At 41.3% G+C, this 24267-nt stretch overlaps 1 protein-coding gene across 1 annotated transcript in view; it reads right to left on the bottom strand.

The window, feature by feature from the left end:
- Positions 1 to 24267, bottom strand: part of Hsd17b4 (hydroxysteroid (17-beta) dehydrogenase 4) — an 89041-nt gene that overhangs the window by 49058 nt on the left and 15716 nt on the right. The window contains exons 4-10 of the mRNA NM_024392.2: positions 17780 to 17839; positions 15838 to 15859; positions 15688 to 15734; positions 13793 to 13877; positions 12103 to 12290; positions 3858 to 3949; positions 741 to 765 (exon numbers count right to left, since the gene is read on the bottom strand). Of these exons, the coding sequence (NP_077368.2) occupies positions 741 to 765; positions 3858 to 3949; positions 12103 to 12290; positions 13793 to 13877; positions 15688 to 15734; positions 15838 to 15859; positions 17780 to 17839 (519 nt within the window). The remainder of the gene's footprint in view (positions 1 to 740; positions 766 to 3857; positions 3950 to 12102; positions 12291 to 13792; positions 13878 to 15687; positions 15735 to 15837; positions 15860 to 17779; positions 17840 to 24267) is intronic.

Genomic DNA, 24267 nt, shown 5'->3' with positions numbered 1-24267 from the left:
CTAAAAACAAGCTGAGATCCTGAATTTTTCATTCTTTAATGTTGTAAAGCAACTAACACACTTGGTGTTCAGAAGGTTTAAAAGAGGAAACATCAAAGGAGTGAAGCCAAAGGAATTCACTTTTGGAGGGAAACAATTCCCACAGCTCAGCTGCAGCCCTGTTCTGGCTCTGGCTCTGTCTCTCTGTATCTCTCTCTCTCTGTATCTCTCTCTCTCTCTCTCTCTCTCTCTCTCTCTCTCTCTCTCTCTCTCTCTCTCTGTGTGTGTGTGTGTGTGTGTGTGTCTCCCTCTCCCTCTCTCCCTCTCCCCCTCTCTCCCTCTCTCCTGAATCTTACAGTCTAAAAAGAGAACTACATGAGAGAATTGGAGAAGCTGCTTGTCCATCTTGAACAAGCTCCTCCCATCTTTCAGGCAGTTCTCTCTCACTGTTCTGAGGAAGAGGAAGAAGCACGTGGGAAGCCAGAGCCAATGGAGGATGTCAACGAAACAGAAAACACAGTATCTGAAGAGAGGAAGATAAACCAAGTGCAAACTATAGGGATGGCACAGGTCCTTAAAAGTCCAAGAAACCCGCAGAGTAATTCCCATGCTGTAGTACCTTTTGTTGGACCAAGTATTCAAGTCTGCATAAGTATACACTAGTGATTAGGCATTTGACAAGACCCTTATCCATCTCTTATGGCTAGACAGGCTATAAAATGAAAAAGTCCAATACAATACGAAACCCAACAGGGACTTACATTTTCCAATCCATCCTGCTCCAACCTAACAAAGGGAAGGAAAAAAAACAGATCATCTAAGGTAAATCATTAAAAGAACGTCTTAGTTATGAGGAGTACTAGGACACTAGCTGACACAAATGAGGCATTAGAGCTCCACGCACACCCCCAGCTCCACGCCTTTCCGATGCTGGTGGCATGAAAGCAGGGGTCTGCAGCAGGCAAAGCCATGGGGATGAGGCTGAAACAAGGCAAAGAACCACATTCTCGTGTTCACAGGAAAAGATAGTGTGTTTTATTTCTATGATATTGTAGAAATCACTCAAGCAAAACTTAAAGAGGATAGTACCTGATTAAAAAGACTCATCCTTTTTACACACTACTTATTCCTTATTGGAATTTCACATGCATAACAAAAGAAACTTACCACAGCCGACACTCTAGTGGCACTAGGCCAACACTATGACTTCTCATCAGCATATGCCTTTACTGTGCTCACACCTTTGTAAAATATCCAACTAGGGTAGGTAAATATGCTGGGGTTGTGTCCACAAACAAGGGTAAAGGGGGACTGGGGAGAGAGGCAACTGAAAACTTTCTAACACTGGCCTTTCGATGAGCAATCCTCGAACTTGTCACTGTCTGTGTGAAAACCAACCAGCACAGGCTCCCCTCCCCTCTGACTCACCTAAGCAGCAAGTATGGCTAGCTGTTTCCTCCGAAGTAAGACATGCATTCTATATTAGGGACCACAAAGTCAAAGCCAACATAATACAATGCGGTTATTTCTTCCTTTGCTAGCTGGAAGAGACAGTGCATTCTTCCTGCCCAAGGCTCATTGTGAGTAGAACAGTTTCCCTGCCCACCTCAGCAAACACCATGAGTGGCCTTTCTCACAGCAGCTGGTCCTTTGTTCCAACTGATCTGACTTGCTATCCTAGCAAAGTGTATTTAATTTCCTGACTTCCATCTCAGTAAAATCTTTCCAAGCCTTTCCTCTGGTTTCCCATTAGTTCTCTGGAAGGTGATCAAAGGTCAGCATCTCCAACCTTGGACCACATCACCTGACCAAGATGTTCCTTCAACAATCTGCTAACAGCGTCAACTTGAACCACATGGGTGAAGTAACAAACTATAAACTCTTCTCAAGGGCCAAAACAACTGCACCCCCTGGACTAATGTGCAACCACCAGCAACTCCAGAAATCCGTCAGAACTTTGCACAGCATACTTATGGCTGCTCTTCCAGAAGTTCTGAGTTCAATTTTCACAACCATCTATAAGGGAATCTGATGCCCTCTTCTGGCCTGTGGATGTGTATGCAGCAGAACACTCATACATTGAATTAAAAAACAAAAAAGTCCACAGATAATAAAAGAAAACAGAACATAAGACTTTATATGCATGCATGACCTTAGCTGTATGGAGGTAGAGATGAGGATGTATATAAATGTCCATCTAAAGAAAGAAGCTATGGAAACGTACATCTAACAATAAGCTACAAGGAGACATTTAAAAAGACAGTAATAGGAGTTCTCTGGATTGTAATGTGTGGTTGTATGTTCTCCTATCCACATTCCTGTGTATTTAAGATTTCCACAAAGATGATATATTTGTTTGTGCAGTTAATAATATAACTATAAAGAAATAAGTAATATTTTGGTTCCTAACTGGGTAAAAAGAGGTTAGACCAAACTTCAAACTCTAAGTGTCTCAATATTATTACATTTTTTCTATTCTGTAAAATTAAGGGTGCAAAGTTCTTTCTAAGTCTGATTTCCATAATTCACATTCAGTGGCCTGAGTAGAGGCACACAGCTTTGCTCATATATAGAGAGAACTCTTTCCCTTTATTTATGCATTAGCTTTTAATTCAAATCAAACTGGCTAATAATACATTACTTCAAGCTGAGAGAGGGGTTTTTTTGCTACTGAGGAATACTTTGAATGTTATAGTATACATACAATAGGTTTGTTATTGACAGAATTTCAAAAATGGGGTAGAGTCTAATATACAATACTTTAGGCTAAAAGAAAAAGATCAAACACAAATGGATACACTAAAATATGTAAATTAGCTGAGATGGTGGCACAAGGCCTTAAATTCAATCCCTAGTGTACCAAAACTTCCAACAAATGGTTGAAAACTGTATGTAGCTTTTGTTTTACAATAGACACTGAAAGCTTCTAACAAGGAGAAACAGAAACACTGCTGAGTTTAAAATAAAAAAGTTTTATTTATTAATCTGTCAAACACTAACATAATACCTACTGTATTTATAGTTAAAAGTTACAAGAAGGAAACATCAGGCTCCCATGTTTTAAATGATCTGCAGTTGTCACAAAGATACCAAGAAAACTAAAGCTCGGTGGCGTTAATTTACACAGTCACCCTGCAAGACAGCAAGTACGGGACACACACACACACACACACACACACACACACACACATTCAAATCCTGGCCCAGTTAACTGTAAACATCTGCTTTATCACTCAGCTTATTAAATCAGTAAGACTTTCTGTAGTTTACTAAACACATCAAATCAGCCACATTGTAATTAGGGGAAAATGTTAAAAGTGGAGAGCAATAAAAAGAGTCTGTAGGAGAAGCCCTTGGTCCTGCCAAGCCTGGACCACCCCCCCACCCCTCTCCCCAGTGTAGGGGAATGTGAGGGAGGGGAGGCCGGAAAGGGTGGGTGGTTGGGGGAGGGAAACACCCTCATAGAAGAAGGGGAGGGGGAGGGGATGGGGGCTTACGGATGGGGAAACCAGGAAAGGGAATAACATTTGAAATGTAAATAAAAATATCCAATAAAAAAGTTTGTAATGATGTCACTTTCTACAAAAAAAAAAAAAAAGGACAGGGATCTCCATTTGTTTAAAACATGGTCCTGCTTTGAAGCCTAAGAAGCAAACTCCTGTTCTGTCCTGTCAGCCTGCAGGGGCTGGGATGACAGTGTATGCCTCCTTCCCCGGTTTAACTCGTGCTCCATAATAATATATACAAAACATTTACAAGTCAAGTGATGCAACCGTACACACCTTTCCAAATGTAAGCATTTAGGACACAGTGATGCAGTCTGTTTAAATTTAATTAGCAAAGCAAAGCTTTAGGACAACAACAAGGTTTCAAATTACCTCAAACAAGCCACCATTTTCCTCACAGCTCTCATGGCAAAGCCAAAGGACCAGCGGTGCCACATACTCTGGCTTCAGGGCTTCAACGAGGTCTGAAACGAAGACCAGAGAGTACGTAACCAAGTGTGCGTACGGGCTCCATGGGTCATTCTACTGTGTGGAACATTTTACACAAGTAACCAAAGACGTTTAAAACAAATGTGAACAAAATGACATATAACTAATCTACGCTTAAAGGGGTTTAGAACTTTCATCCCAACTAAGAAAAATCTAACATATTCTCAAGTTTCTGCAATTACAGGCATCATGTGTGCCTTTTAATGATGGGTAGCATATACTCACTGAAAAAAAAAAATTACCAGCACTGCCTGAGAAGGACTGGTGAGTGAATAATATAAAACTTGACAGTCTTAGGTAGCACTCGTTCTCAAAGTTATTTTTCTCTGCCCGCTGTTTAATAAGAACCTGGGAAACTAGGAGCGTCCTTGGCAAGTATAATGGCAGAGATCGCTGGGCTGGAACGTTCTGCTGTACTGGAGATTACAAACTAAGAATGCTCTCCCACTGCACTCTGTGAGCACTGTGTTAGTGCAGAAAAGAACTACTCAAGGTAAGCAAAGACCTGGCTCTGCTGGGCAGCAAACTGCAATGTGAGTATATGGCTCGATCTTTAAGCTGATTATTTAAAGTACTTTCCCTACCTATGGTACTTGGATATTCCAAGTGCAAATGAGAGATGACTATATACTACAGTACCTTATTTGTTTATAATACCTTCCAGTTGTACCTAAAGGATAGTGTATATGCAAAGTTTAATTGATATAACCAAATACAATTATACTCTCATGAAAATTTTGATATAAATTTAAATGAATGTTATATGAAGTTTTGCTCACCAATCTTTGCCTAGGCAATTCTATTTTTCTCCTGAAAAACTGTTACTTTGTTTCTCAAGCATCAAGGGTACAAAAGACAGTTAAAGGAATCCAAAGCACAGAAAAGGAAGAAATTCTCCACCAAGAGAGCACAGGAAAGAAACTGCATGGCAGAAACCAGAGGACTAAGGACTAAGAAGGAGCCCATGGTGCCAGGGCTCTAAACCAGCAACCCCTGCTGATGACGCAGAGGGTGAGAACAAGAAGTGGAGAAGACATGAACAAGAGCCAAGCAAACAGAGAAACAGTGATAAAGAAATCAGAAAACTTCTCTCAATAATAATCCAAAACATAAATGCTCTTTACTTTCCAACTAAAATACGCAGCTTCATGGACTGGGTTTAAAACAAGATGCTTCCTTTGTTGTCTCTATGAAATAAATACACTTCACTGGCAAAGACACGAGGAAACGATGGGTGTCAACCCACCGAGCAAGCAGAAGCTAGACAGACGGCAGTGTTGACATGACAGCAGGGAGCGTAAACTTCAAACCAAGAGTCGTCAGAAGAGCAACACATTACCTACAGACAGCCATAACGAACATGGGACTAAATGCTCGGCTCACATTGTTGCTCAAATGTGAGGTTTAGATCCCCAAAACCCACACAAATGCCAGTTGGGTGTGGCACCCTGCCTGTTCTAGCCTCAGGAGGCAGTGACAGGAGACGCCAGAGCAAGTCAGCTCAGCTTGGCAGACTAGCCATACTGACACGCTCTTGATTAGACTGAGGGTCAGTGCCTCAATGGGTAAGATAGAGAGGGAGACTCAACCCAGGTCCTCACAGGACATAGAACGCATGTGTGCACACCCACACCCACAGACACAGACACAACACAACAAAACACAAAAAGCTGAAAAGAAACTGAAGACCTGGTTGCGCACATCTAAAGCAAAGAATAAACACAGCACCAAAGGTATAAGAATAAATGCTCAGGCAAAGCCCAACAGGCCTGTTTTACTGCCAAAGCAGCAGAATCCAGCAAAAATGCAAAGTCCTGCTAACAAAGAGCCGGAGCCAGGGTCAAACACAGCAGAGACCTGGGAAGACCAAGCCGGGAGATTAGAACAACGAAGTAGTACATTACAGGCTCTAATAAAAGAGAAACAATATATAAGACCAGACGGATACCAGGTGCACAGGTGCAAACTGTAGAAGCAAAAGAAAATAAGCCAGACAAAGAAATGACGCTCACATGCTCTCTCTCACACATGGAGAATCCAGACTGAAGAACTCCATGAAGCAAGGAGGGGGCTGTTCATAACAAGAGCGTGAGGTTAACAAAGGAGGCCATGGGGTAAACATAATCAAAGTACAGTATGTAAAGTGTGAAACTGTGATGGCAGCAATTGTTTTACATGATTAATATATGTGGAGAAAAACAAAGAAAGAAAACGCTAGGAATCGAAATCACTCTAACGGAAGTAAGGAATCGATATAGTTGAGGACCTGGTGCCATAAACTCCTGAAACTGCAAGGCAAAGACAGGAAGGAAGCCACCTGTAAACAAGCACTCAGGAGGCTGGGGCCGTAGGATCGAGAGTTCCAGGCTGGACTGGCCCATACAGCGAGTTCCATGCCAGCAGACACTGTAGCTAGACCTGTCTCAGTAAGCAGAATGGAGAGAAAGGGGAAAAAAAAACAGAGCAGAACATGTAAGAGTTATGAAGAATTCAAAGATGTGTATCCTGTACGACAGAAACAGAGTAAGGGAAAGGAGTGATGCAGTGTTGGAAGTAACTACAGCAGGTACCCAGGGATTAACAGGAAACGTGTGAGACCTAGTCAGAGAAAGACTGCTCTAGCTCAGGGTTTTCCAGGTGTCTGTCCATCATGCTGGGGACGTATAGTGGAGCAGAACTGTACAACTCACCACAGCTAGGAGGCACAGGAAAGACAGGAAGTGGCAGAGGCAAATGCACCCTTCAAGCACATGCCCCAGTAACCTACTCCCTCCAACCTGGACCTACCTTCCCGCTCTCTTTCGTATTTTGTTAAGAATATGTTTTTTGCATATGCACATACATCAAGAGATAAGTGTGTTCCTCTATTTCTTTGTCATGTAATGTAATATCAAGTGAAATATCATCAGTAGGTATATTAAAGCATGAGACACTAAAAGACTGTTTGTCACAGGACATTGCTACCTATTCTAAAATTCATAATGAATATGTGTTGTACATTAGAGAGTTGTATCCTATTAGGCAAAATTATGACTTTGTTATTGTTTTCATCTGGAAATTAAGTATAGCCAGGTGGTGATGGTACATGCTCTTAATCCCAGCACTAAGGAGGTAGAGGCAGGCAGATCTCTCAGTTTGAGGCCAGCCTGGTCTACTCGAGAGTTCCAGGACAGCTAGGGATACATGGAGAAACCCTGTCTTGAAAAACAAACAATATATATGTATGTGTATGTATGTATATATACTCCGGAAATTAAGTATGACATATGGAGATGTGACTGTGGCCAGTTGACAAGAGGTAGACTTGTAATGGTTAATCTCAGTAGTCAACCTAACTATTCTGGAATCAGCTAAACCCAAGCAGTTGGGTTTTCTTGAGTAGATCATTTGAGATAGGGAGACCCGCCCTAAATCTGGAACATCAGAGGCAGAAAGATCTGCCCTGGATCTGGGCCACACCTTCTGCTGGCAGCCCACATAAAGGACAAGGAAGAAGAACGCTTTCACTTTTGGCCTGCTTGACCTCACTCTCACTGGCAAGTTCATCTATCCTGCTGTGAGGCACTCCTTTGGCGTGAGAACCCACTTCTTTACAACTATGACACAGATTGAAGACCAGCTGAGACATGCAGCCTTGTGGGTTAAACAACTTCTGAATCCTTGGCTTTTCCATGAGGAAACAGTCATTGTTGAACTAGCTGGATCACTGACTGTAAACCATTCTAATAAATCCATATATGTATGTAAATGTGTATATTTGTGTATGTGTATATGTATGTGTATATAACATAGAATATATATGTGTGTGTATAATATAGTAGTATATATGTATGTGTACATATGTGTAATATATGCATATGTGTGTGTGTGTGTGTGTGTGTGTGTGTGTGTGTGTGTGTGTGAAAAACACTTAAAGAGATATCCAACATCCTTAGCCATCATGGAAGTACAAATCAAAATGACTGAAATTCCAAACTTGTACAGCCCAGTATGGAAATCAATATGGAGATTCCCAGGAAATTGGAAACTATACCAAACTATACCATTCCTCTGCATGTACCCAAGGATGCTCAACCGTACCACAAGGACACTTGCTCAACAATGTTCGTACCAGCTTTATTCATAATAGCCAGAAACTGGAAGCAACATAGATGTCCCTCAGCTGAAGAATGGATGAAAAAAATGGGGTACATTACACAATGGAATATTACTCAGCTGTTAAAAAAAATACATCACGAAATTTGTAGGAAACTGATGGCACTTGAAAAAAAATCATCCTGAGTGAGGTAACCCAGACCTAGAAAGACAAACATGGTATGTACTCATTTAAGTGAGTATTAGCTGTTAAGAAAAGGATAATCACACTACAATCCAGAGACCCAGAGTCTAAGCAACATGAGAGCTCTGCAGGAGGGGGCTATGGATCTCCCTGGGAAGGGGAAATAGAGTAGATTCTGCAGGTGAATAGGGCCAGGTGGTGACGGGTGGAAAAAGGAGGGATCAGGTGGCAAAGGGATGGGGGATAGAGCATGAGGAGAGATGAGGACAACTGGACTTGGGGAAGGGAACCTAGTGCAGTTGTAACTTGCTGGAATCCATGAAGGTGACAGAGGATACAGAGCCTGAATGGGCCATCTTCTGCAACCAGGCAAGGTTTCCAATGGTGGGACTGGGAAACCAACCCAGTCACACAACCTTCAATCTATAACCTGTCCTGCGTTCAAGATGTGCTGGGGAAATAATGTCTCAGAACTTGTGGGAATGGCCAACCAATGCTGGTCTAACTTGAGGCCATTCCACAAGAGGGAACCCATCCCCAGCACTACCCGGATGGCAGGAACCAGCAGCTGGATGGTTCAGAGACCTAGAGTGGAACCAAAACACAAGCAGCCAGGGAAAAAAAGTCAATGGAATGATTCCTAAATATATTCTGGTATATTCATAGATCCGTGCCTAAACCAATTGTCATCAGCTGATGGGATTAAATAGATGCAGAAACCCACAGCTAAACATTAGCTGCAACTCAGGGAAACCTGTGTGAAAGGGGAAGAAAATATTATAGGAGCCAGAGGGAGGAGGATACCAGAACAAGGTCTAAAGAATTAACTAAGCAGGGGTCATGGAGGCTCACAGAGCCTGAAGCAGCAATCATGGAGCCTGCATGGGTCTGCCCCATGTCCTCTGTGTTTATGGTTGTGTAGCTTGGGATTTCTGTGGGACACCTAACAGTAGAAGTGGGGGCATCTGACTCTTGCCTGCTCTTGGGACTCTTTTCCTCCTACCGGGTTGCCTCATCCAGCCTTGGCATGAGGGTTGGTGCCTAATGTTACTGAAACTTGTTATACAACGTTCTGTTGATATGACTGAATGGCCTAATCTTTTCTGAAGGGAAATGGAGGAGCAGTAGAGCTGGGAAAGGGAGCTGAGAGAAGTGCAGTGAGAGAAAACTATGGTTGGACTGTAGTGTATGAGAGAAGATTAAATAAAAAGAAAAAAAGGAAAAAGAAAAAAAGAGTAGGCAGCAAGCCACACATAGTGGGAAATATATTTGCAAAAGATGTTTCCAAAATACACAAACACTTAAAACTCAAAAAGGAAACTAACTCAGGCCAAGAATGAAGGCGCAGACATTCAGGAGGTGGAGGCAAGATGGTAAATGGGAATCCAGTTTAGGCTACAAGCAAGATCCTATCTGGTGACTTTAGTTTAATCAACAGAACCAGACAAGGGTGGAATAAGAAAACCATGTCAAAAAAAAAGAAAAAAAGAAAAGAAAACCAATGTCACAGTTAACCTCTGACCTCCACATGCATCGCACAGCATGTATCCATATGCAAACACCATGGGCACACCCAGAATAAAAATAAATAGTAAACCAATAAAAACTCAGCGAAGGAAATAAGTCCAACAGCATAGCGAAGTGCCCAGCATCATGTGTCATCAAGGGATCTCAAATTAAAATAGTAATGTCATACCCCTAGGTAACTATTAAAAACACTAAAATTCTATTTTGATTTGCCCAATGCTGGTAAGATGTGGCACAGGAATATTCTAGGTCAGCACTGGTGGAGATGCAAGTGACAAAGACACAGTGAAAGTCCACTCCATGTTTCCTACACAGATAAAGTAGTCTTGCACTCCATGGTTCCTACACATATAGAGTAGTCTTGCACCCCATGGCTCCTACACAGATAGAGTAGACTTGTACTTTGTGTTTCCTACACAGATAGAGTAGTCTTGCACTCCATGGTTCCTACACAGATAGAGTAGTCTTGCACTCCGTGTTTCCTACACAGATAGAGTAGTCTTGCACTCCATGGTTCCTACACAGATAGAGTAGTCTTGCACTTCATGGTTCCTACACAGATAGAGTAGTCTTGCACTCCATGTTTCCTACACAGATAGAGTAGTCTTGCACTCTGTGTTTCCTACACAGATAGAGTAGTCTTGCACTCCATGGCTCCTACTCAGATAGAGTAGTCTTGCACTCCATGGTTCCTACACAGATAGAGTAGTCTTGCACTTCATGGTTCCTACACAGATAGAGTAGTCTTGCACTCTGTGTTTCCTACACAGATAGAGTAGTCTTGCACTCCATGTTTCCTACACAGATAGAGTAGTCTTGCACTCCGTGGTTCCTACACAGATAGAGTAGTCTTGCACTCCGTGGTTCCTACACAGATAGAGTAGTCTTGCACTTCATGGTTCCTACACAGATAGAGTAGTCTTGCACTCTGTGTTTCCTACACAGATAGAGTAGTCTTGCACTCCATGGTTCCTACACAGATAGAGTAGTCTTGCACTCCGTGGTTCCTACACAGATAGAGTAGTCTTGCAATCATCTAGTAATCACATTTCTTAGTATTTTCTCAAGAACTAGAAGTACCATGACCAAAAGAGACTTGGGGAGAAAAGGGTTTATTTCATCCTCTAGGATATGCAGGGCAGGAACACATGACAGAAACCTTGAAGCAGGGGCTGAGAGGCCACGGAGGAGCACTGCTTGCTGGCTTGTTTCTCGTGGCTTGTTCACCATGCTCTCCTAGACCATCCAGAACGCCCTGCCCAGGAACAGCACCACGCCATGTGCCCACCAGCACCAATCCAATCGTTAATTAAGAAATGCCCTGCAAGCCAATGTGGTGGGGGCATTTCCTCAATTGAGTTTCTCTTCCCAAATGACTCTAGCCTGTGCAAATTAACAGAAAAACTCGCTAGTACATAGCTTTATTACAACAATAAAACAAACAAACAAAGAAGCAGCACCTAAGATGCCCTCATAGGTAAGTCAATACGCAAACAGCGGTGCCCCACACCATGGATCCCCCACACCATGGGCCACATCCAACAACACACGCGTTACCCGTCCAGAGGGAGAGGAAGGAGTGAGTGCAGCACTGGTGAGCTCTGTGAGATTCTCTAAGAGTGGACATGAGGTGTGCACTTGTAAGGAGTCTCACAGTTGTACAGGACAGAGTGAGTCCTGATGCAACTGCAAGCCTCGGTTAGCAACGAGAGGTCAGCATCAGTCCACGAGTTATAACAAGACAGCAGATGGTAACAGGAACCCAGGAAAGGGGCACACACGAGAACTGTACACTAGGACCAATTTTCCTATAAAGCAGAACTGCTCCAGAAATGACATATGTCACATGCCATGTTTATGCTATGCATTTCGTGTTTTTATATGATCTATATAAGTAGTCTATTATTATAAGTAACTGTGTTGACTTATTACAAAACAGTAAGAATGTTATTACCCTGTCTACAGATATATGTGTGTATACCTAGCTATGCAGAGGAAAAGGATTAAAGTTTACTTCCAAGAGGGAAAATTAATGGTCACTTTCTATAGCTTCCACTGTATTTTTTAAGTTTTTCAACAACAGCCATAAATTACACAAAATGCGGGGCTGGGAATTTGGCTCAGTGGTAGAGCGCTTGCCTAGCAACCGCAAGGCCCTGGGTTCGGTCCCCAGCTCCGAGAAAAAAAAAAAGAAAGAAAGAAAAGAAAAAAAAATTACAGAAAATGCTTTTGAAATTGGAAAGAAATTTTCTAAGTATTCAGAAAATCAAATCCTTTTACGAAGCTCCTTCCACACAGTGTGGCAGACCCCAGCACACTCACCTTCTGGCATCACCGTCTCTGTCATCCGTGACCCAGCGTTTGGGGCAATGGTGTTACAATGAATGTTGTTCTTCCTGCCTTCAATCACGAGAGTATTGGCGAGACCCAGAAGGCCCAGCTTTGCAGCACTATAATTTGCCTGGCCAAAGTTGCCGTATATTCCAGAAGCTGAGGCCGTCATAATGATTCTAAAAGGGAAGTCATAAGGACTCTAAAAACACAACACCGACATCATCTCTCCCTGTGCTGTCCACACTGCAGCCCTGACTATTCTGATGCTGTGGAGCCAAAGCCAGTCTTACGCCTGCTTCACCTCTCATAGCTGTGAATCTAACAAGGTTGACAGAGCAGTGATGTTTCAAATTCAACTATAGGATTTAAGTACATAAAAGAATGTCTGGTTAGACCCACGGAGATTTAAATATAACAATGTTTATGTACTAGCTACCAAAAACAACAATATTTATAAACACAAACCTGCAACATGTAAATTAATATTTTAGCAAGAAATATTAGGTCAAGCAGTTGTAATTCTTCAGTGGTCATCACTTCACTGCTCCATTCCTGGATAATACTAAACACCATCATATAACCTGACACGATCTTACTCCACTTAAAACACAATAAATTGTTTACTTTCAAAACTGTCAAGTTCAAGATAAAACAGGAGTCTCAAAACAGTAAGCATCACTGACAATTTGCTTCTACAACTGTCTGAAGCCCCAACTGCAGGGCTGACCTGACATACAGAGGACAGGACAAATGTACGAGTAAATGAATTACACTTGTGCAGCAGTAGAGAACTGATCCCAAACACTCTGCAAAGACTAGCCCATAGTGGGCTAGCATGAGAAGAAATGGCCATCATCTCTCTGTCCACCTGCTTGCTGGGCGTGACAAATAACAATCCTTAGTGCTTACACCCCTTTCTAAAGTTGCTGTGTAGCAGCTTTCTATAAAACTAAAATCTTGTATCTTGGGAGGAAGTTATAAAGCCACGGGATGATTAGAGGGATGTGCTGTGAGGGAGCTCATTAAGCTCAGTAAGGAAATTACTCAAAGACTTCAGAAAGTCCCCAAAACCGACAGGACTCACTAGATCTCCCTCCCAAAGGGTACAAAAGTAGTAGGGGCAGCTGCTAAAAGACAGTCTCAGTCAAGCCCAGTTGTCTGGAAAAGGCTCAGATTCACTGAGACACCTAAGAAGACGCTCTCTAATGAGTTGAGCTTCCTGTAGGCTGTGCAGTGAGCTCCCAGTGTTGTTTTTGTGCACTGTCATCCATGCTGAGGGTTAATTTTGGTGATGCAGCTGTCTTTGAGTCATTGCTGCTCTTTTTAGTAGCCCCTCACCCACATTCCTATAACGAATGACAAGAAAGCTCATTACTTTGTTTTGCTAAGCTGAACTCTGGTGGTGTTTGTACTGTTGTTTGTTGTTGGTTCCCCATCTGGGATGAATAGATATCAATTCACATCTTGTCTCCCCAAGAACAGTGTCACACAAAAAGCGTGATAAAGGTTCGTGGAAATGCATTGATAATGGAAAGCATGTGGGGAAAGGAAAGAACAAAGTTGGTGAGTGTGTGCACCCTGAAGCCCGCACAGGTGTGGGAGCACTTGCCCCAGCACCACACCCCCAGGAGGAGCACTTCATGCAAACATCCTCTCTGCTGACTGCAGGCAACCGTACCTTCCATAATTCTGCTTCTTCATATGATCCCATGCTGCCCGGGTCACTTGGAAGGAGCCCCGCAAATGAACTCTTTGAATTATATCTGAAAAAGAAATTGTTTCCATTACATGTTTGTCACAAGTTAGGTGTGTCTTAGAATAAACTTACACAAACATGTTCATTTTATATGGGGCATCCGTAACCATCTACTGTCACACTTAGGTAGCCACTTTTGTTTTTGTTACAATTATGCTACCGATCAACAAGTCATACCCATACCAACGAGCTTTCTTATAATTTATAAAATTATTCTTAACCCTTACACTAATCTAAACATGATTGTATTTAATTAATGCTACTCAAAATAAAAATGTGCTGATAGAACCCAAGAGGGAGACAATGCAGTCTTTTTACATCTCGACTTGCATGTGTACCTGGCAACCCCCACTTAAGTAAGTATCTACGGGGATTTAGCTTCCCCAGCAAAGTGCTTGCCACACAAGCAGAAGAACTGAGTTAGAGACCCAGAAGCCATGTGAAAACGTTAGGCATGGAAGCCAATGTGTGTAATCCCAGTGCTGGTGAGGCAAGGTCAGCTAGTTGGGACTTTGTTACCCAACAAGTCTATCCCTACTACTGAGCTCCTGACCAGGACGAGGCCCCATCTCAGAGGAGGTGGGTGGCATTCCTCAGGACAATGACCTAAATTGTCTCTGGCATGTAAACGTATATGCATACACATCCCACACACACATGAACTGATATACACGCATTAAAAGCAAATTTCTAAGTGAATAGTCATGAAGTTGACATATAGAACTTATACTCAGAATAACAGATCATAGTTAGACCACACAGCTCATCATCAGAGAATATCTATAAAATACTATTATCTCCATTTTTGGCAATATTTTCAAATGAATTAAGCAGTCTGCTTTTAAAGACTGCAGTGCAATGAGTGGACCACCTGAAGAACACTTTACAAAACAACCCTGGATTGGGAGCTGTCCCATTTCTGAACATTCTTACCCATTTGGTTTCATTCTGGAATTCAAAACAAACAAAGCCAGAAGTTTCCATAGAAATGCTAGATGAAAGTCCAGAGTAAATGCAAAACTAAGGCAGGACAAAGGGGTGATGAGGCATGAGGATGGGGTAGGATGGAGTCTCAGCGCTTAGACCTTCTCTCTCAGCTTCCTACCCCAGCTTCCCCAAGGGAAGAATGAAAAGCTTTCCGCTGCTTGATTCTCAGTCACCAGGACATGGTGCCTCTTCTAAAAGGTCTAGGCACAGAAGCTGAACTTCATCTCAGCAATGATGTAATTATCCCACCTCAGTGGCTATGCCTGCCACCCCTTCTGCCACTGGTCTGTTGACTTTTGATGACCATAAACAGGAACAAAAGAAAAATAAATGCAAATGGGCTTTCACTGTTGTATAAGCTCAACCTTTGCAACACAGGTTAGGAAAATGAAAAATATTTCCTATTTATTGAAAGCTTCAGGTTAGCATCCATGTTTTGCCCTCTCCTCTCCTCTCCTCAAGACCTTTGATTTTAATTTGTAGTTCCCTGGGCTCTTCTGCATCCTGCTCTTCTCATGGGGAAAACACACACACACACACACACACACACACACACACACACACAGATATCTAGATAAAACAGAGTAAAGGCTACTAGAAAAAGTTAATACTAAGAAACAAAATTGTTTTCAGGAAATTCCGCAAATGACTTATTTTTTAACAAATGTTTAAGAAATAGGACACTTCTAACTATATATAAATCATTTTCAATAAACTCATTTATATTAACAGTAGCAAGTACAAAGCATTTCCTTAATAGTAATAAATTCATTAAATACTAAAAGACGAAATAATAGTTACATTCCAAAGAAGCAAGAAAAGCATCTTACCCCAGTCTTCATCACTTATCCTAGAGAAGGAACGGTCCCTCAGGATCCTAAAATATTGATAATACAGAATGATCAGAGTGAAAGGAAAATGCACAGCAGTAAACGCAATGGTGTGTACGCTACTACAAATCAAAGTACAGAAAAACTCACCCAGCATTGTTCACCACAACATCTACGATATGAAAGAGATCCAAGTTACATAATGAAGGTAAGCATATTAATCAACTATAAGCCAAAATCCACTCAGAAAGTTAAAAGTTCTCTCCTTGTTCCCCAACAGTAAAAAGATCACAAATTCAGGAGGCACTAAAGTAAGCATGGGGATTCAGACCTGCAATCCTGTCACTTGAGAAGGGAGGGCAGGAGGAGGGAGATGAGAGCCAGCCTCAACTACACAGAAAGAAAGTGTGGGATAACCTGTACTACATGAGCCGTGTCTCAAAAATAAAATAAATAAAATAAAATAAAATAAACCAGGAATTCAAAACAAACCCACTGAAGTCAGAAACCAATATTCTATTTGATATGTCTTTGTAATCTCACCATGCAAAGAAAGTGAGGTTTTTAAAGATTCAGCCCCTGGAATCCTGTGCCATCCCCATCCTCTGCATCACACTCTGTGGTTTCTGTCCCTGTCTAATGGCCGGTGACCATGGCTCTTAGGAATCAACCTAACCAAACTAGAACAAGTATGCTGGACTAAACAAAGAAGGGATACACTCAACTGACACACAGTAGTGCTGTCCAGACTGGAAACACAGTCTTGTTTCCCTCTTGCAATCCATTAATTTTAATGACAGCATCTCAGACTAAACCAGGGAGTTGGAGAGGAAGGACTAAGAGTACATCTCTAAAATGAAGAGTCTTATTGTGCTGGATAGTTTTATGTGAACCTGACATAAGCTAAAGTCATCTGAGAGGAGAGAACCTCAATTAAGAAAAGGCTTCCATACATTCAAGTGGTAGTCAAGACAGTAGGGCATTTTCTTAATTAGTGATGGATGGGGAGGGCCCAGCCCATGGTGAGTGGTACCTTTCCTGGGCTGGTGGTCCTGGGTTCTATAAGAAAGCAGGCTGAGCAAGCCATGAGGAGCAAGTCAGTAAGCAGCACCCATGGCCTCTGCCTCAGCTCCTGCCTCCAGGTTCCTGCCCTGTGTGTTTCTGTCCTGACTTCCTTCAGTGATAAGCAGTGTTACGGAAGTATAAGCCAAATAAACCCTTTTCTCCACACGTTGCTTTTTGGTCATGGTGTTTCACTATAGCAATAGAAACCCTAACTAAGACACTTAGCACACATATTTTCTCTAAATCTGTAAGACACCAAAGCATCATTTAAAAGATCATATACACTGGGTCGGTTATTGCCAAAATACTGATTTATCTCAGAAATGTATTTGAGATTTAAATGAATTATCATTTAAAAGGGCAAAGAGCTTATGCTCACAAAATTTTTTAATCACTTAAGATGCAAAAAACTTAAAAATTACCTAAGTATGTATATGGTAATAAAATCACCAATTCAATTCCATCATGAAATAAAATCAGTTAAATAAAATATTTGAATCATGAAACAAAACCACAAATCTAATTAGAAAAAGAGATTTGTTTGTTAAACGAATGTCAACTCAAAAATATTACATGAGAAATCTAGCAAGCGCCTGGTTAGTATCATGTAATAGTTTTCATTGTGAACCTGAGCTAACCTGCACTCGGCTGGGAGGAAAGGCTCACTGGAGGACTGTCTACAGTGAGCTCGCCCATGGGCACGTCTGTGGAGGACTACCTTAAGTAAACTGATGTGGCAGACCTGGCCCACTGTGGACGGCACCATTCCCTGGGCAGGGTTCCCTAAACTGTAAGAACAGAGAAAGGGAGCTGAGTACAAGCAAGTCCCATGCACTTCTGTCCTGCTGATTTCACAATGTAACTGGTGTCTGAAGTCCTGTCATAACTTCCCCACAATAACAGACTGTATCCTAGATTTGCAAGCCAAAAGAAATCCCCTTCTCCCTAACTTGTTTTTTCCTGGGGTTATTTTATCACAGAGACAGAAATGGAACTTAAAGACACTATAAATTCAGGAAAACATCACCTATTCTGCCGAATGTGTCCAGTGCTGTCTTCACAAGCTTCTCGCCTGCTTCGACTGAATCTGAGAAGAGCAACAAGGACACAATGTCAATAACCTTCCTCACAGTCACCTTCTGTGGCTCAGAGCACAGGAGTGATATTACCACCCAACAGAATAAACTCAAAAGAGGCACACAGCAATCAACAAAGTGTAGTATCCCCAAAGAAACTTTTATGCCAGACAATTCATTAACCAGCAAAATAAGGATAGAATAGAATGAATAAGAAATGCTGAGAAAAGACTTTAATCCCAGCACTTGGGAGGCAGAAGCAGAAGGAACTCTGTGTGTTCAAGTCCAGCCTGGTCTACAGATCGAGTTTCAGGACACCCAGGGCTACACAGAGAGTCTCTGTCTCAAAATAAAAAAACAACAAAAAGTTCTGACAAAGACTAGCTAGAGGAGTGCTGCCCAATGAAACTGCTTATGGGAAAGGGAAGGGTGTGAAATAACTACATCTTAATTAAACTCTTAAACTTCCTATGAAGTTTAATGGTTTCCACCATTGTACAAATAGAAACGAATAATAATATGTGGGTACAGGCTGTTCAACAGAGTGGCCAGCATAGCAAGCAAATACTAAGTTTAATTTAATCTATTTAATTTTACACAACTACACAAACATTGTTCCTTAGTGGCAAACTGAGAGGATGGGAGAGACGGAGGTACACGTTTAGTCTATATAAGCATATGCATTATATAGCCGCCTAATTCTGCACTATTTTTTTTTTATTAACTTGAGTATTTCTTATATACATTTCGAGTGTTATTCCCTTTCCCGGTTTCCGGGCAAACATCCCCCTCCCCCCTCCCCTTCCTTATGGGTGTTCCCCTCCCAACCCTCCCCCCATTGCCGCCCTCCCCCCACAGACTAGTTCACTGGGGGTTCAGTCTTAGCAGGACCCAGGGCTTCCCCTTCCACTGGTGCTCTTACTAGGATATTCATTGCTACCTATAGGGTCAGAGTCCAGGGTCAGTCCATGTATAGTCTTTAGGTAGTGGCTTAGTCCCTGGAAGCTCTGGTTGCTTGGCATTGTTGTACTTTTGGGGTCTCGAGCCCCTTCAAGCTCTTCCAGTTCTTTCTCTGATTCCTTCAATAGGGGACCTATTCTCAGTTCAGTGGTTTGCTGCTGGCATTCGCCTCTATATTTGCTGTATTCTGGCTGTGTCTCTCAGGAGCGATCTACATCCGGCTCCTGTCGGTCTGCACTTCTTTGCTTCATCCATCTTGTCTAATTGGGTGGCTGTATATGTATGGGCCACATGTGGGGCAGGCTCTGAATGGGTGTTCCTTCAGTCTCTGTTTTAATCTTTGCCTCTCCCTTCCCTGCCAAGGGTATTCTTTTTCCTCATTTAAAGAAGGAGTGAAGCATTCACATTTTGATCATCCGTCTTGAGTTTCGTTTGTTCTAGGGATCTAGGGTAATTCAAGCATTTGGGCTAATAGCCACTTATCAATTAGTGCATACCATGTATGTCTTTCTGTGATTGGGTTAGCTCACTCAGGATGATACTTTCCAGTTCCAACCATTTGCCTACGAATTTCATAAACTCGTTGTTTTTGATAGCTGAGTAATATTCCATTGTGTAGATGTACCACATTTTCTGTATCCATTCCTCTGTTGAAGGGCATCTGGGTTCTTTCCATTTTCTGGCTATTATAAATAAGGCTGCGATGAACATAGTGGAGCACGTGTCTCTTTTATATGTTGAGGCATCTTTTGGGTATATGCCCAAGAGAGGTATAGCTGGATCCTCAGGCAGTTCAATGTCCAATTTTCTGAGGAACCTCCAGACTGATTTCCAGAATGGTTTTACCAGTCTGCAATCCCACCAACAATGGAGGAGTGTTCCTCTTTCTCCGCATCCTCGCCAGCATCTGCTGTCACTTGAGTTTTTGATCTTAGCCATTCTCACTGGTGTGAGGTGAAATCTCAGGGTTGTTTTGATTTGCATTTCCCTTATGACTAAAGATGTTGAACATTTCTTTAGGTGTTTCTCAGCCATTCGGCATTCCTCAGCTGTGAATTCTTTGTTTAGCTCTGAACCCCATTTTTTAATAGGGTTATTTGTTTCCCTGCGGTCTAACTTCTTGAGTTCTTTGTATATTTTGGATATGAGGCCTCTATCTGTTGTAGGATTGGTAAAGATCTTTTCCCAATCTGTTGGTTGCAGTTTTGTCCTAACCACAGTGTCCTTTGCCTTACAGAAGCTTTGCAGTTTTATGAGATCCCATTTGTCGATTCTTGATCTTGGAGCATAAGCCATTGGTGTTTTGTTCAGGAAATTTTTTCCAGTGCCCATGTGTTCCAGATGCTTCCCTAGTTTTTCTTCTATTAGTTTGAGTGTGTCTGGTTTGATGTGGAGGTCCTTGATCCACTTGGACTTAAGCTTTGTACAGGGTGATAAGCATGGATCGATCTGCATTCTTCTACATGTTGCCCTCCAGTTGAACCAGCACCATTTGCTGAAAATGCTATCTTTTTTCCATTGGATGGTTTTGGCTCCTTTGTCAAAAATCAAGTGACCATAGGTGTGTGGGTTCATTTCTGGGTCTTCAATTCTATTCCATTGGTCTATCTGTCTGTCTCTGTACCAATACCATGCAGTTTTTATCACTATTGCTCTGTAATACTGCTTGAGTTCAGGGATAGTGATTCCCCCTGAAGTCCTTTTATTGTTGAGGATAGCTTTAGCTATCCTGGGTTTTTTGTTATTCCAGATGAATTTGCAAATTGTTCTGTCTAACTCTTTGAAGAATTGGATTGCTATTTTGATGGAGATTGCATTGAATCTGTAGATTGCTTTTGGTAAAATGGCCATTTTTACTATATTAATCCTGCCAATCCATGAGCATGGGAGATCTTTCCATCTTCTGAGGTCTTCTTCAATTTCTTTCCTCAGTGTCTTGAAGTTCTTATTGTACAGATCTTTTACTTGCTTGGTTAAAGTCACACCGAGGTACTTTATATTATTTGGGTCTATTATGAAGGGTGTCGTTTCCCTAATTTCTTTCTCGGCTTGTTTCTCTTTTGTATAGAGGAAGGCAACTGATTTATTTGAGTTAATTTTATACCCAGCCACTTTGCTGAAGTTGTTTACCAGCTTTAGTAGTTCTCTGGTGGAACTTTTGGGATCACTTAAATATACTATCATGTCATCTGCAAATAGTGATATTTTGACCTCTTCTTTTCCGATCTGTATCCCTTTGATCTCCTTTTGTTGTCTGATTGCTCTGGCTAGAACTTCAAGAACTATATTGAATAAGTAGGGAGAGAGTGGGCAGCCTTGTCTAGTCCCTGATTTTAGTGGGATTGCTTCAAGTTTCTCTCCATTTAGCTTAATGTTAGCAACTGATTTGCTGTATATGGCTTTTACTATGTTTAGGTATGGGCCTTGAATTCCTATTCTTTCCAGGACTTTTATCATGAAGGGGTGTTGAATTTTGTCAAATGCTCTCTCAGCATCTAATGAAATGATCATGTGGTTCTGTTCTTTCAGTTTGTTTATATAATGGATCACGTTGATGGTTTTCCGTATATTAAACCACCCCTGCATGCCTGGGATGAAGCCTACTTGATCATGGTGGATGATTGTTTTGATGTGCTCTTGAATTCGGTTTGCCAGAATTTTATTGAGTATTTTTGCGTCGATATTCATAAGGGAAATTGGTCTGAAGTTCTCTTTCTTTGTTGTGTCTTTGTGTGGTTTAGGTATAAGAGTAATTGTGGCTTCGTAGAAGGAATTCGGTAGGGCTCCATCTGTTTCAATTTTGTGGAATAGTTTGGATAATATTGGTATGAGGTCTTCTATGAAGGTTTGATAGAATTCTGCACTAAACCCGTCTGGACCTGGACTCTTTTTGGTTGGGAGACTTTTAATGACTGCTTCTATTTCCTTAGGAGTTATGGGGTTGTTTAACTGGTTTATCTGTTCCTGATTTAACATCGATACCTGGTATCTGTCTAGGAAATTGTCCATTTCCTGAAGATTTTCAAATTTTGTTGAATATAGGTTTTTATAGTAAGATCTGATGATTTTTTGAATTTCCTCTGAATCTGTAGTTATGTCTCCCTTTTCATTTCTGATTTTGTTAATTTGGACGCACTCTCTGTGTCCTCTCGTTAGTCTGGCTAAGGGTTTATCTATCTTGTTGATTTTCTCAAAGAACCAACTTTTGGTTCTGTTGATTCTTTCTATGGTCCTTTTTGTTTCTACTTGCTTGATTTCAGCTCTGAGTTTGATTATTTCCTGCCTTCTACTCCTCCTGGGTGTATTTGCTTCTTTTTGTTCTAGAGCTTTTAGGTGTGCTGTCAAGCTGCTGACATATGCTCTTTCCTGTTTCTTTCTGCAGGCACTCAGCGCTATGAGTTTTCCTCTTAGCACAGCTTTCATTGTGTCCCATAAGTTTGGGTATGTTGTACCTTCATTTTCATTAAATTCTAAAAAGTTTTTAATTTCTTTCTTTATTTCTTCCTTGACCAGGTTATTATTGAGTAGAGCATTGTTCAATTTCCACGTATATGTGGGCATTCTTCCCTTATTGTTATTGAAGACCAGTTTTAGGCCGTGGTGGTCCGATAGCACGCATGGGATTCTTTCTATCTTTCTGTACCTGTTGAGGCCCGTTTTTTGACCAATTATATGGTCAATTTTGGAGAAAGTACCATGAGGACCTGAGAAGAAGGTATATCCTTTTGCTTTAGGATAGAATGTTCTATAAATATCCGTTAAGTCCATTTGGCTCATGACTTCTCTTAGTCTGTCGACATCACTGTTTAATTTCTGTTTCCATGATCTGTCCATTGATGAGAGTGGGGTGTTGAAATCTCCCACTATTATTGTGTGAGGTGCAATGTGTGTTTTGAGCTTTAGTAAGGTTTCTTTTACGTATGTAGGTGCCCTTGTATTTGGGGCATAGATATTTAGGATTGAGAGTTCATCTTGGTGGATTTTTTCTTTGATGAATATGAAGTGTCCTTCCTTATCTTTTTTGATGACTTTTAGTTGGAAATTGATTTTATTTGATATTAGAATGGCTACTCCAGCTTGCTTCTTCTGACCATTTGCTTGGAAAGTTGTTTTCCAGCCTTTCACTCTGAGGTAGTGTCTGTCTTTGTCTCTGAGGTGTGTTTCCTGTAGGCAGCAGAATGCAGGGTCCTCGTTGCGTATCCAGTTTGTTAATCTATGTCTTTTTATTGGGGAGTTGAGGCCATTGATATTGAGAGATATTAAGGAATAGTGATTATTGTTTCCCTTTATATTCATATTTGGATGTGAGGTTATGTTTGTGTGCTTTCATTCTCTTTGTTTTGTTGCCAAGACGATTAGTTTCTTGTTTCTTCTAGGGTATAGCTTGCCTCCTTATGTTGGGCTTTACCATTTATTATCCTTTGTAGTGCTGGATTTGTAGAAAGATATTGTGTAAATTTGGTTTTGTCATGGAATATCTTGGTTTCTCCATCAATGTTAATTGAGAGTTTTGCTGGATACAGTAACCTGGGCTGGCATTTGTGTTCTCTTAGGGTCTGTATGACATCAGTCCAGGATCTTCTGGCCTTCATAGTTTCTGGCGAGAAGTCTGGTGTGATTCTGATAGGTCTCCCTTTATATGTTACTTGACCTTTTTCCCTTACTGCTTTTAATATTCTTTCTTTATTTTGTGCGTTTGGTGTTTTGACAATTATGTGACGGGAGGTGTTTCTTTTCTGGTCCAATCTATTTGGAGTTCTGTAGGCTTCTTGTATGTCTATGGGTATCTCTTTTTTTAGGTTAGGGAAGTTTTCTTCTATGATTTTGTTGAAGATATTTACTGGTCCTTTGAGCTGGGAGTCTTCACTCTCTTCTATACCTATTATCCTTAGGTTTGATCTTCTCATTGAGTCCTGGATTTCCTGTATGTTTTGGACCAGTAGCTTTTTCCGCTTTACATTATCTTTGACAGTTGAGTCAATGATTTCTATGGAATCTTCTGCTCCTGAGATTCTCTCTTCCATCTCTTGTATTCTGTTGGTGAAGCTTGTATCTACAGCTCCTTGTCTCTTCTTTTGGTTTTCTATATCCAGGGTTGTTTCCATGTGTTCTTTCTTGATTGCTTCTATTTCCATTTTTAATTCCTTCAACTGTTTGATTGTGTTTTCCTGGAATTCTTTCAGGGATTTTTGCGATTCCTCTCTGTAGGCTTCTACTTGTTTATTTATGTTTTCCTGTGTTTCCCTAAGTGTGTTCATGTCTTTCTTGAAGTCCTCCAGCATCATGATCAAATATGATTTTGAAACTAGATCTTGCTTTTCTGGTGTGTTTGGATATTCTATGTTTGTTTTGGTGGGAGAATTGGGCTCTGATGATGGCATGTAGTCTTGGTTTCTGTTGCTTGGGTTCCTGCGCTTGCCTCTGGCCATCAGATTATCTCTAGTGTTACTTTGTTCTGCTATTTCTGACAGTGGCTAGA

Source organism: Rattus norvegicus, chromosome 18 (assembly GCF_036323735.1).
Source record: "Rattus norvegicus strain BN/NHsdMcwi chromosome 18, GRCr8, whole genome shotgun sequence".
Lineage (NCBI taxonomy): Eukaryota > Metazoa > Chordata > Mammalia > Rodentia > Muridae > Rattus > Rattus norvegicus.
This window is presented reverse-complemented; position numbering and strand designations above follow the sequence as displayed.